Here is a 12,753-nt window from a genome sequence, read left to right on the forward strand (position 1 = left end):
ATTAAGGGAAGTCTCAAGTCTTCGTGCTCCAGGAACCTGGCCACATTTTGTCACGTATTGACCACAAACAAGTGGCCCTGGTTACGGTATGGGTCAAATGCAGAGAATCTCTTTGAGAAGGCATTATACCTCGACCTTGCCTTGGGAAGATGCTGCGGATGCTGCTGAGGGGGTGTGTCTTAAACCTCGGTCTATCTCATAACTGTAGCAAACATAAGACAGAGTGAACTGACCTGTGCCCATGTCGAACATGACTGGGAGCTGAGGCTGTCTGATGGTGATGGGAAATATGGCTTCATGATTTTCAAAAGAAAAGTAGGCTAAAAAAAAAGAGTTTTACACAAAAATAATTAAAATATGCTAATCTGAGAGGGCTGTGGATGTGGGACCTACCGAGATCTCCGGTGTGGACATGATAAATGGTGCTTTGATAGGATATCGAAGCCAGCAGAGCATTGAGAAGGAGCAGGCTGCTGCACTCCACAGTGAGCTCCGCCTCCTGGTTACCTGTCCAGACCATGTCCAGGTGATACAACTGAACGGTTTTCTACAACGCAACACTCTTGGACGAATGACAAATCACACCCACATGTTTGTATTATCAAGAAGAAAATGAACACACTCTGGAGCTAAAAGAGCTAAAAGAGTTAAAAGAGTTAAAAGAGTTAAAAGAGTTAAAGCTTTGATCACTGGTTGATCACATCGTCAAATGGAAACATAAAAGTGAGTCTGAAGTTAAATGTGTTTCGTTTTATAATGACACGATTCACACCTTTAACTGTCACGTCTCTGAAGCGTGAGACGTCTGCGCTGAAGATGCCTTTGCTCACTTTCAGCACCACCTACACATAAACACACAAACAATGGTAAAATAGTGTGTATAACATTATTTACAGTATATGTGGAATTAAGCTACAGCTGCTTTTAGGCCCAACGTGTTTATTGACTTATTGTAGACTTTTCAATGCTCCGAGCTTTGTGTTTTGACCAGGGTTTGAGGAGGCTATTGTACACAGGAGGCCGATTATTTACCTTAATCCATCATTTCTGTTCAGAAGGGTTTTCTTTATTCACTAAACATGGACCGGCCTCCTGCTGGTGCCAGAGTCAGGACTAAACATGGACCGGCCTCCTGCTGGTGCCAGAGTCAGGACTAAACATGGACCGGCCTCCTGCTGGTGCCAGAGTCAGGACTAAACATGGACCGGCCTCCTGCTGGTGCCAGAGTCAGGACTAAACATGGACCAGCCTCCTGCTGGTGCCAGAGTCAGGACTAAACATGGACCGGCCTCCTGCTGGTGCCAGAGTCAGGACTAAACATGGACCGGCCTCCTGCTGGTGCCAGAGTCAGGACTAAACATGGACCGGCCTCCTGCTGGTGCCAGAGTCAGGACTAAACATGGACCGGCCTCCTGCTGGTGCCAGAGTCAGGACTAAACATGGACCAGCCTCCTGCTGGTGCCAGAGTCAGGACTAAACATGGACCGGCCTCCTGCTGGTGCCAGAGTCAGGACTAAACATGGACCGGCCTCCTGCTGGTGCCAGAGTCAGGACTAAACATGGACCAGCCTCCTGCTGGTGCCAGAGTCAGGACTAAACATGGACCAGCCTCCTGCTGGTGCTAGAGTCAGGACTAAACATGGACCGGCCTCCTGCTGGTGCCAGAGTCAGGACTAAACATGGACCGGCCTCCTGCTGGTGCCAGAGTCAGGACTAAACATGGATCAGCCTCCTGCTGGTGCCAGAGTCAGGACTAAACATGGACCAGCCTCCTGCTGGTGCCAGAGTCAGGACTAAACATGGACCGGCCTCCTGCTGGTGCCAGAGTCAGGACTAAACATGGACCGGCCTCCTGCTGGTGCCAGAGTCAGGACTAAACATGGACCGGCCTCCTGCTGGTGCCAGAGTCAGGACTAAACATGGACCGGCCTCCTGCTGGTGCCAGAGTCAGGATTAAACATGGACCGGCCTCCTGCTGGTGCTAGAGTCAGGACTAAACATGGACCGGCCTCCTGCTGGTGCCAGAGTCAGGACTAAACATGGACCGGCCTCCTGCTGGTGCCAGAGTCAGGACTAAACATGGACCAGCCTCCTGCTGGTGCCAGAGTCAGGACTAAACATGGACCAGCCTCCTGCTGGTGCCAGAGTCAGGACTAAACATGGACCGGCCTCCTGCTGGTGCCAGAGTCAGGACTAAACATGGACCGGCCTCCTGCTGGTGCCAGAGTCAGGACTAAACATGGACCGGCCTCCTGCTGGTGCCAGAGTCAGGACTAAACATGGACCAGCCTCCTGCTGGTGCCAGAGTCAGGACTAAACATGGACCGGCCTCCTGCTGGTGCCAGAGTCAGGACTAAACATGGACCGGCCTCCTGCTGGTGCCAGAGTCAGGACTAAACATGGACCGGCCTCCTGCTGGTGCCAGAGTCAGGACTAAACATGGACCGGCCTCCTGCTGGTGCTAGAATCAGGACTAAACATGGACCGGCCTCCTGCTGGTGCCAGAGTCAGGACTAAACATGGACCGGCCTCCTGCTGGTGCCAGAGTCAGGACTAAACATGGACCGGCCTCCTGCTGGTGCCAGAGTCAGGACTAAACATGGACCAGCCTCCTGCTGGTGCCAGAGTCAGGACTAAACATGGACCGGCCTCCTGCTGGTGCCAGAGTCAGGACTAAACATGGACCGGCCTCCTGCTGGTGCCAAAGTCAGGACTAAACATGGACCGGCCTCCTGCTGGTGCCAGAGTCAGGACTAAACATGGACCGGCCTCCTGCTGGTGCTAGAATCAGGACTAAACATGGACCGGCCTCCTGCTGGTGCCAGAGTCAGGACTAAACATGGACCGGCCTCCTGCTGGTGCCAGAGTCAGGACTAAACATGGACGGCCTCCTGCTGGTGCCAGAGTCAGGACTAAACATGGACCGGCCTCCTGCTGGTGCCAGAGTCAGGACTAAACATGGACCGGCCTCCTGCTGGTGCCAGAGTCAGGACTAAACATGAACCGGCCTCCTGCTGGTGCCAGAGTCAGGACTAAACATGGACCAGCCTCCTGCTGGTGCCAGAGTCAGGACTAAACATGGACCGGCCTCCTGCTGGTGCCAGAGTCAGGACTAAACATGGACCGGCCTCCTGCTGGTGCCCAGAGTCAGGACTAAACATGGACCGGCCTCCTGCTGGTGCCAGAGTCAGGACTAAACATGGACCGGCCTCCTGCTGGTGCCCAGATTCAGGACTAAACAGGGACCGGCCTCCTGCTGGTGCTAGAATCAGGACTAAACATGGACCGGCCTCCTGCTGGTGCCAGAGTCAGGACTAAACAGGGACCGGCCTCTTGCTGGTGCCAGAGTCAGGATTAAACATGGACCGGCCTCCTGCTGGTGCCAGAGTCAGGACTAAACATGGACCGGCCTCCTGCTGGTGCCAGAGTCAGGACTAAACATGGACCGGCCTCTTGCTGGTGCCCAGAGTCAGGACTAAACATGGACCGGCCTCCTGCTGGTGCCAGAGTCAGGACTAAACATGGACCGGCCTCCTGCTGGTGCCAGAGTCAGGACTAAACATGGACCAGCCTCCTGCTGGTGCCAGAGTCAGGACTAAACATGGACCGGCCTCCTGCTGGTGCCCAGAGTCAGGACTAAACATGGACCGGCCTCCTGCTGGTGCCAGAGTCAGGACTAAACATGGACCGGCCTCCAGCTGGTGCCAGAGTCAGGACTAAACATGGACCGGCCTCCTGCTGGTGCCAGAGTCAGGACTAAACATGGACCGGCCTCCTGCTGGTGCCCAGAGTCAGGACTAAACATGGACCGGCCTCCTGCTGGTGCCCAGAGTCAGGACTAAACATGGACCGGCCTCCTGCTGGTGCCAGAGTCAGGACTAAACATGGACCGGCCTCCTGCTGGTGCCAGAGTCAGGACTAAACATGGACCGGCCTCCTGCTGGTGCCAGAGTCAGGACTAAACATGGACCGGCCTCCTGCTGGTGCCAGAGTCAGGACTAAACATGGACCAGCCTCCTGCTGGTGCCAGAGTCAGGACTAAACATGGACCGGCCTCCTGCTGGTGCCCAGAGTCAGGACTAAACATGGACCGGCCTCCTGCTGGTGCCCAGAGTCAGGACTAAACATGGACCGGCCTCCTGCTGGTGCCAGAGTCAGGACTAAACATGGAACGGCCTCCTGCTGGTGCCAGAGTCAGGACTAAACATGGACCGGCCTCCTGCTGGTGCTAGAATCAGGACTAAACATGGACCGGCCTCCTGCTGGTGCCCAGAGTCAGGACTAAACATGGACCGGCCTCCTGCTGGTGTCAGAGTCAGGACTAAACATGGACCGGCCTCCTGCTGGTGCCCAGATTCAGGACTAAACATGGACCGGCCTCCTGCTGGTGCTAGAATCAGGACTAAACATGGACCGGCCTCCTGCTGGTGCCCAGAGTCAGGACTAAACATGGACCGGCCTCCTGCTGGTGCCAGAGTCAGGACTAAACATGGACCGGCCTCCTGCTGGTGCCAGAGTCAGGACTAAACATGGACCGGCCTCCTGCTGGTGCCAGAGTCAGGACTAAACATGGACCGGCCTCCTGCTGGTGCCCAGAGTCAGGACTAAACATGGACCGGCCTCCTGCTGGTGCCAGAGTCAGGACTAAACATGGACCGGCCTCCTGCTGGTGCCAGAGTCAGGACTAAACATGGACCAGCCTCCTGCTGGTGCCCAGAGTCAGGACTAAACATGGACCGGCCTCCTGCTGGTGCCAGAGTCAGGACTAAACATGGACCGGCCTCCTGCTGGTGTCAGAGTCAGGACTAAACATGGACCGGCCTCCTGCTGGTGCCAGAGTCAGGACTAAACATGGACCGGCCTCCTGCTGGTGTCAGAGTCAAGACTAAACATGGACCGGCCTCCTGCTGGTGCCAGAGTCAGGACTAAACATGGACCGGCCTCCTGCTGGTGCCAGAGTCAGGACTAAACATGGACCGGCCTCCTGCTGGTGCCAAGAGTCAGGACTAAACATGGACCGGCCTCCTGCTGGTGCCAGAGTCAGGACTAAACATGGACCGGCCTCCTGCTGGTGTCAGAGTCAGGACTAAACATGGACCGGCCTCCTGCTGGTGCCAGAGTCAGGACTAAACATGGACCGGCCTCCTGCTGGTGTCAGAGTCAGGACTAAACATGGACCGGCCTCCTGCTGGTGCCAGAGTCAGGACTAAACATGGACCGGCCTCCTGCTGGTGCCAGAGTCAGGACTAAACATGGACCGGCCTCCTGCTGGTGCCAGAGTCAGGACTAAACATGGACCGGCCTCCTGCTGGTGCCAGAGTCAGGACTAAACATGGACCGGCCTCCTGCTGGTGCCAGACTCAGGACTAAACATGGACCGGCCTCCTGCTGGTGCCAGAGTCAGGACTAAACATGGACCAGCCTCCTGCTGGTGCCAGAGTCAGGACTAAACATGGACCAGCCTCCTGCTGGTGCCAGAGTCAGGACTAAACATGGACCAGCCTCCTGCTGGTGCCAGAGTCAGGACTAAACATGGACCAGCCTCCTGCTGGTGCCAGAGTCAGGACTAAACATGGACCGGCCTCCTGCTGGTGCCAGAGTCAGGACTAAACATGGACCGGCCTCCTGCTGGTGCCAGAGTCAGGACTAAACATGGACCGGCCTCCTGCTGGTGCCAGAGTCAGGACTAAACATGGACCGGCCTCCTGCTGGTGCCAGAGTCAGGACTAAACATGGACCGGCCTCCTGCTGGTGCCAGAGTCAGGACTAAACATGGACCGGCCTCCTGCTGGTGCCAGAGTCAGGACTAAACATGGACGGCCTCCTGCTGGTGCCAGAGTCAGGACTAAACATGGACCGGCCTCCTGCTGGTGCCTGAGTCAGGACTAAACATGGACCGGCCTCCTGCTGGTGCCAGAGTCAGGACTAAACATGGACCGGCCTCCTGCTGGTGCCAGAATCAGGACTAAACATGGACCGGCCTCCTGCTGGTGCCAGAGTCAGGACTAAACATGGACCGGCCTCCTGCTGGTGTCAGAGTCAGGACTAAACATGGACAGGCCTCCTGCTGGTGCCAGAGTCAGGACTAAACATGGACCGGCCTCCTGCTGGTGCCAGAGTCAGGACTAAACATGGACCGGCCTCCTGCTGGTGCCAGAGTCAGGACTAAACATGGACCAGCCTCCTGCTGGTGCCAGAGTCAGGACTAAACATGGACCGGCCTCCTGCTGTTGCCAGAGTCAGGACTAAACATGGACCGGCCTCCTGCTGGTGCCCAGAGTCAGGACTAAACATGGACCGGCCTCCTGCTGGTGCCAGAGTCAGGACTAAACATGGACCGGCCTCCTGCTGGTGCCAGAGTCAGGACTAAACATGGACCGGCCTCCTGCTGGTGCCAGAGTCAGGACTAAACATGGACCAGCCTCCTGCTGGTGCCAGAGTCAGGACTAAACATGGACCGGCCTCCTGCTGGTGCCAGAGTCAGGACTAAACATGGACCGGCCTCCTGCTGGTGCCCAGAGTCAGGACTAAACATGGACCGGCCTCCTGCTGGTGCCAGAGTCAGGACTAAACATGGACCGGCCTCCTGCTGGTGCCCAGATTCAGGACTAAACATGGACCGGCCTCCTGCTGGTGCTAGAATCAGGACTAAACATGGACCGGCCTCCTGCTGGTGCCAGAGTCAGGACTAAACAGGGACCGGCCTCTTGCTGGTGCCAGAGTCAGGGTTAAACATGGACCGGCCTCCTGCTGGTGCCAGAGTCAGGACTAAACATGGACCGGCCTCCTGCTGGTGCCCAGAGTCAGGACTAAACATGGACCGGCCTCCTGCTGGTGCCAGAGTCAGGACTAAACATGGACCGGCCTCCTGCTGGTGCCAGAGTCAGGACTAAACATGGACCAGCCTCCTGCTGGTGCCAGAGTCAGGACTAAACATGGACCAGCCTCCTGCTGTTGCCAGAGTCAGGACTAAACATGGACCGGCCTCCTGCTGGTGCCCAGAGTCAGGACTAAACATGGACCGGCCTCCTGCTGGTGCCAGAGTCAGGACTAAACATGGACCGGCCTCCTGCTGGTGCCAGAGTCAGGACTAAACATGGACCAGCCTCCTGCTGGTGCCAGAGTCAGGACTAAACATGGACCAGCCTCCTGCTGGTGCCAGAGTCAGGACTAAACATGGACCGGCCTCCTGCTGGTGCCAGAGTCAGGACTAAACATGGACCGGCCTCCTGCTGGTGCCCAGAGTCAGGACTAAACATGGACCGGCCTCCTGCTGGTGCCAGAGTCAGGACTAAACATGGACCGGCCTCCTGCTGGTGCCCAGATTCAGGACTAAACATGGACCGGCCTCCTGCTGGTGCTAGAATCAGGACTAAACATGGACCGGCCTCCTGCTGGTGCCAGAGTCAGGACTTAACATGGACGGCCTCCTGCTGGTGCCAGAGTCAGGACTAAACATGGACCGGCCTCCTGCTGGTGCCTGAGTCAGGACTAAACATGGACCGGCCTCCTGCTGGTGCCTGAGTCAGGACTAAACATGGACCGGCCTCCTGCTGGTGCCAGAGTCAGGACTAAACATGGACCGGCCTCCTGCTGGTGCCAGAATCAGGACTAAACATGGACCGGCCTCCTGCTGGTGCCAGAGTCAGGACTAAACATGGACCGGCCTCCTGCTGGTGTCAGAGTCAGGACTAAACATGGACAGGCCTCCTGCTGGTGCCAGAGTCAGGACTAAACATGGACCAGCCTCCTGCTGGTGCCAGAGTCAGGACTAAACATGGACCGGCCTCCTGCTGGTGCCAGAGTCAGGACTAAACATGGACCAGCCTCCTGCTGGTGCCAGAGTCAGGACTAAACATGGACCAGCCTCCTGCTGTTGCCAGAGTCAGGACTAAACATGGACCGGCCTCCTGCTGGTGCCCAGAGTCAGGACTAAACATGGACCGGCCTCCTGCTGGTGCCAGAGTCAGGACTAAACATGGACCGGCCTCCTGCTGGTGCCAGAGTCAGGACTAAACATGGACCGGCCTCCTGCTGGTGCCAGAGTCAGGACTAAACATGGACCAGCCTCCTGCTGGTGCCAGAGTCAGGACTAAACATGGACCGGCCTCCTGCTGGTGCCAGAGTCAGGACTAAACATGGACCGGCCTCCTGCTGGTGCCCAGAGTCAGGACTAAACATGGACCGGCCTCCTGCTGGTGCCAGAGTCAGGACTAAACATGGACCGGCCTCCTGCTGGTGCCCAGATTCAGGACTAAACATGGACCGGCCTCCTGCTGGTGCTAGAATCAGGACTAAACATGGACCGGCCTCCTGCTGGTGCCAGAGTCAGGACTAAACAGGGACCGGCCTCTTGCTGGTGCCAGAGTCAGGATTAAACATGGACCGGCCTCCTGCTGGTGCCAGAGTCAGGACTAAACATGGACCGGCCTCCTGCTGGTGCCCAGAGTCAGGACTAAACATGGACCGGCCTCCTGCTGGTGCCAGAGTCAGGACTAAACATGGACCGGCCTCCTGCTGGTGCCAGAGTCAGGACTAAACATGGACCAGCCTCCTGCTGGTGCCAGAGTCAGGACTAAACATGGACCAGCCTCCTGCTGTTGCCAGAGTCAGGACTAAACATGGACCGGCCTCCTGCTGGTGCCCAGAGTCAGGACTAAACATGGACCGGCCTCCTGCTGGTGCCAGAGTCAGGACTAAACATGGACCGGCCTCCTGCTGGTGCCAGAGTCAGGACTAAACATGGACCGGCCTCCTGCTGGTGCAAGAGTCAGGACTAAACATGGACCGGCCTCCTGCTGGTGCCAGAGTCAGGACTAAACATGGACCGGCCTCCTGCTGGTGCCAGAGTCAGGACTAAACATGGACCAGCCTCCTGCTGGTGCCAGAGTCAGGACTAAACATGGACCGGCCTCCTGCTGGTGCCAGAGTCAGGACTAAACATGGACCGGCCTCCTGCTGGTGCCCAGAGTCAGGACTAAACATGGACCGGCCTCCTGCTGGTGCCAGAGTCAGGACTAAACATGGACCGGCCTCCTGCTGGTGCCCAGAGTCAGGACTAAACATGGACCGGCCTCCTGCTGGTGCCAGAGTCAGGACTAAACATGGACCGGCCTCCTGCTGGTGCCAGAGTCAGGACTAAACATGGACCAGCCTCCTGCTGGTGCCAGAGTCAGGACTAAACATGGACCAGCCTCCTGCTGTTGCCAGAGTCAGGACTAAACATGGACCGGCCTCCTGCTGGTGCCCAGAGTCAGGACTAAACATGGACCGGCCTCCTGCTGGTGCCAGAGTCAGGACTAAACATGGACCGGCCTCCTGCTGGTGCCAGAGTCAGGACTAAACATGGACCGGCCTCCTGCTGGTGCCAGAGTCAGGACTAAACATGGACCAGCCTCCTGCTGGTGCCAGAGTCAGGACTAAACATGGACCGGCCTCCTGCTGGTGCCAGAGTCAGGACTAAACATGGACCGGCCTCCTGCTGGTGCCCAGAGTCAGGACTAAACATGGACCGGCCTCCTGCTGGTGCCAGAGTCAGGACTAAACATGGACCGGCCTCCTGCTGGTGCCCAGATTCAGGACTAAACATGGACCGGCCTCCTGCTGGTGCTAAAATCAGGACTAAACATGGACCGGCCTCCTGCTGGTGCCAGAGTCAGGACTAAACAGGGACCGGCCTCTTGCTGGTGCCAGAGTCAGGATTAAACATGGACCGGCCTCCTGCTGGTGCCAGAGTCAGGACTAAACATGGACCGGCCTCCTGCTGGTGCCCAGAGTCAGGACTAAACATGGACCGGCCTCCTGCTGGTGCCAGAGTCAGGACTAAACATGGACCGGCCTCCTGCTGGTGCCCAGAGTCAGGACTAAACATGGACCGGCCTCCTGCTGGTGCCAGAGTCAGGACTAAACATGGACCAGCCTCCTGCTGTTGCCAGAGTCAGGACTAAACATGGACCGGCCTCCTGCTGGTGCCCAGAGTCAGGACTAAACATGGACCGGCCTCCTGCTGGTGCCACAGTCAGGACTAAACATGGACCGGCCTCCTGCTGGTGCCAGAGTCAGGACTAAACATGGACCGGCCTCCTGCTGGTGCCAGAGTCAGGACTAAACATGGACCGGCCTCCTGCTGGTGCCAGAGTCAGGACTAAACATGGACCGGCCTCCTGCTGGTGCCAGAGTCAGGACTAAACATGGACCAGCCTCCTGCTGTTGCCAGAGTCAGGACTAAACATGGACCGGCCTCCTGCTGGTGCCCAGAGTCAGGACTAAACATGGACCGGCCTCCTGCTGGTGCCAGAGTCAGGACTAAACATGGACCGGCCTCCTGCTGGTGCCAGAGTCAGGACTAAACATGGACCGGCCTCCTGCTGGTGCCAGAGTCAGGACTAAACATGGACCGGCCTCCTGCTGGTGCCAGAGTCAGGACTAAACATGGACCGGCCTCCTGCTGGTGCCAGAGTCAGGACTAAACTTGTGTGGGACAGGTTCTACTACAGTTCAAATCCAAGCTAAAAACAGGTTTGTTTAGCTGCGCACATGACACATGTTTTCTCAATTTCTTTGTGATTTTAATGCATTCTTCCTGTTGTGTGAAGCACTTTGAATTGCATTGTGTATGAAATAAACTCTACAAATAAACTTGCCCCGCCCTAACACTGTGTGTTTTCAGCCAAAGGGGGCGGGGACGCTCTGGTACCAAGCCAAGTGACGTATGAGTGGAGACATCTTAAGGTGTGTGACCTGATTTAATCCTTGGACCCACTGGAAGATTCCTGAGTCGGAGAGGAATTCAAGTCTACATTTTGTACTATAAACGCCATAAGCGCAGACGGACCTTGTAGCTGCTCCTCGCTCCAGCAGACACCGCCAAACCTGTGACAAAGATGAACTCATATTTACTCCATCTCATTGACATTATGAGGTGAGCTGTGGGCTGTACCTGGGACCAGAGCGCGCCTCAGTGGTGGGACAGTGAAGCCCTGGATTGGATACTGCAGAGGAGAGTTGGGCGGAGCCACCAGCAGTGTGGACAGTTCACCAGGGCTTCTGTAGAGAGCCAATATAACTGTTGTAAATTATATTTACAGACTAATCCACCCAAGGCAGTGGTTGAAAGTGCAAATCTGGACAAATCAAATACGTGAAGTCAACCGTCAACTGCTGTAATGCAAACAAAACCTTTTCTTGTGCTTCTCAAGCTCTTCCTTTCTCCGATGGAACACTTTGTCAAACTGATCCTTAGGAATTTGATCTTTGAGTTGCACCGAACCAGGCTGACACTTGCAGGGGCCCGACGACACAGGGGCCGACCTGGGGGAGAGAAGACGAGGGTCTTCAATAGTTCAGATCTACTTTCTGAAAATGACTTATTCACTCGAAACAAGATTGACAGATAACGTGTTATTAAAATACTTTGTTTCACCTTCATGACTGATGGTGTAACAAAGCACTGAACAAACAAGGAGTGGTTACTACAGAGTGTACCAGGGTGCGGCTGGAGAGATGGAATGAGCTGTAAAGCTGGAAAATGCAAAGTAGGAGATGGAAAGGAGGACGATGACGCCGCCGGACGCCAGTTTGATGTTTGTGGCCCGGGCCATCTGTGGACAGACACAGTCACTGAGCCAAAAGTGCTCTTTGTGAGTCAAATGCACATGAAGTCAAAGACGCAGACAGGACAGGTGCGCACTTGCTTGAGCGTGGACTCTACACACCTCACGGCAGGTGCATCTGTGGCAGTTTGGGCGGCGGGCAGACTTTGCCACTCGGGGGGCTGTTCCTATTGGCTAATTGCTCTGGCTGCTGACCAATAAGAAGCGCGTTCATTCTCTGACTGGGTCTTTGGGCGTCGCCCCGTGTACCTCCGCTCTCCCGGTAGTTATTGTCCTTCTCTTCAGAGGATTCGTTCAGCGCCACGGCCCGTCGCCTGGCAACGCTTTGGTTGCAGCTCTTTCCAGATGTAATTGGAGGAGATGAACTTTGGAGCTTGACGTTACTTATTATGGACCCGTCTGTGCCCTGTGTTTGTCAAGACTTTAACTGACATCAGCGGAACACGACCTGTGACGACCGCTTCTGAGCACGAGCGCGTTATGTGCAACTGTTTATTCACATTTTTTATAAAGACCGTTAAAAAATGAATTACATTTTGTCACGGAACCGGAATCTGCCCCAGTGCGATCGAGAAGGAAGCGGTGTGTGTGCGTCTAGTTTACTGTTACGCTGTTGGTTATTTTGTTCCCTTTATTTGATTTTATTTCATGTAGTGCCACGCCCATCATGCCACATATTACAAGTCAATCTTTCAATTGTGTTAAACCTTTTTTTTTTGGGGATCAATTTCAGTTGTCGAATCCAGTCATCGAATCAAGAAAAGAAATTTGATCTAATCTAACGTGTATAATATGAACTTGTACGGGTTTTTACAGTTGTACACAGATTCTTTAACAGAAGCTACGCGGCTCCTACTCATAAACAAACATAAACCAATAAATAGTAAGTGTAAAACATGTATTTACTTGAATCTTCTTACCTTTATGAGGCAAAAGTGTGCGGAGCGTGCCAGTCTATTCCCCTTAGAACAGGACGAGTGAACTGAAGTGAACTGAAGGGCGTCTATCAGGCCACAGCCCACTTTGAGCAGTATTTCCTGGTGTGATCCTACTAAACAATGACTGAAGACTTATATTACTTATACAATACAGTAAGATTGAGGCAAATATGAAGGTCAGTTTCACTAAGATCTCTTAATCT

The 12,753-nt window shown here is 55.3% G+C and overlaps 1 protein-coding gene across 1 annotated transcript in view; it reads right to left on the reverse strand.

Annotated features, from left to right (window-relative positions):
• LOC140361534 (beta-1,4 N-acetylgalactosaminyltransferase 2-like) overlaps nucleotides 1-11,600 on the reverse strand; it is a 16,181-nt gene extending 4,581 nt beyond the window's left edge. The window contains exons 1-7 of the mRNA XM_072447246.1: nucleotides 11,485-11,600; nucleotides 11,179-11,310; nucleotides 10,940-11,046; nucleotides 10,835-10,872; nucleotides 773-842; nucleotides 394-507; nucleotides 234-320 (exon numbers count right to left, since the gene is read on the reverse strand). Coding sequence (XP_072303347.1) covers nucleotides 234-320; nucleotides 394-507; nucleotides 773-842; nucleotides 10,835-10,872; nucleotides 10,940-11,046; nucleotides 11,179-11,310; nucleotides 11,485-11,600 — 664 coding nt within the window. The remainder of the gene's footprint in view (nucleotides 1-233; nucleotides 321-393; nucleotides 508-772; nucleotides 843-10,834; nucleotides 10,873-10,939; nucleotides 11,047-11,178; nucleotides 11,311-11,484) is intronic.
• Nucleotides 11,601-12,753: the final 1,153 nt, after the last annotated feature.

The sequence above is a fragment of the Eucyclogobius newberryi genome, unplaced genomic scaffold, assembly GCF_026437365.1.
Source record: "Eucyclogobius newberryi isolate DKJ021-1_F unplaced genomic scaffold, fEucNew1.0.hap1 SCAF_16, whole genome shotgun sequence".
Classification (NCBI taxonomy): domain Eukaryota; kingdom Metazoa; phylum Chordata; class Actinopteri; order Gobiiformes; family Gobiidae; genus Eucyclogobius; species Eucyclogobius newberryi.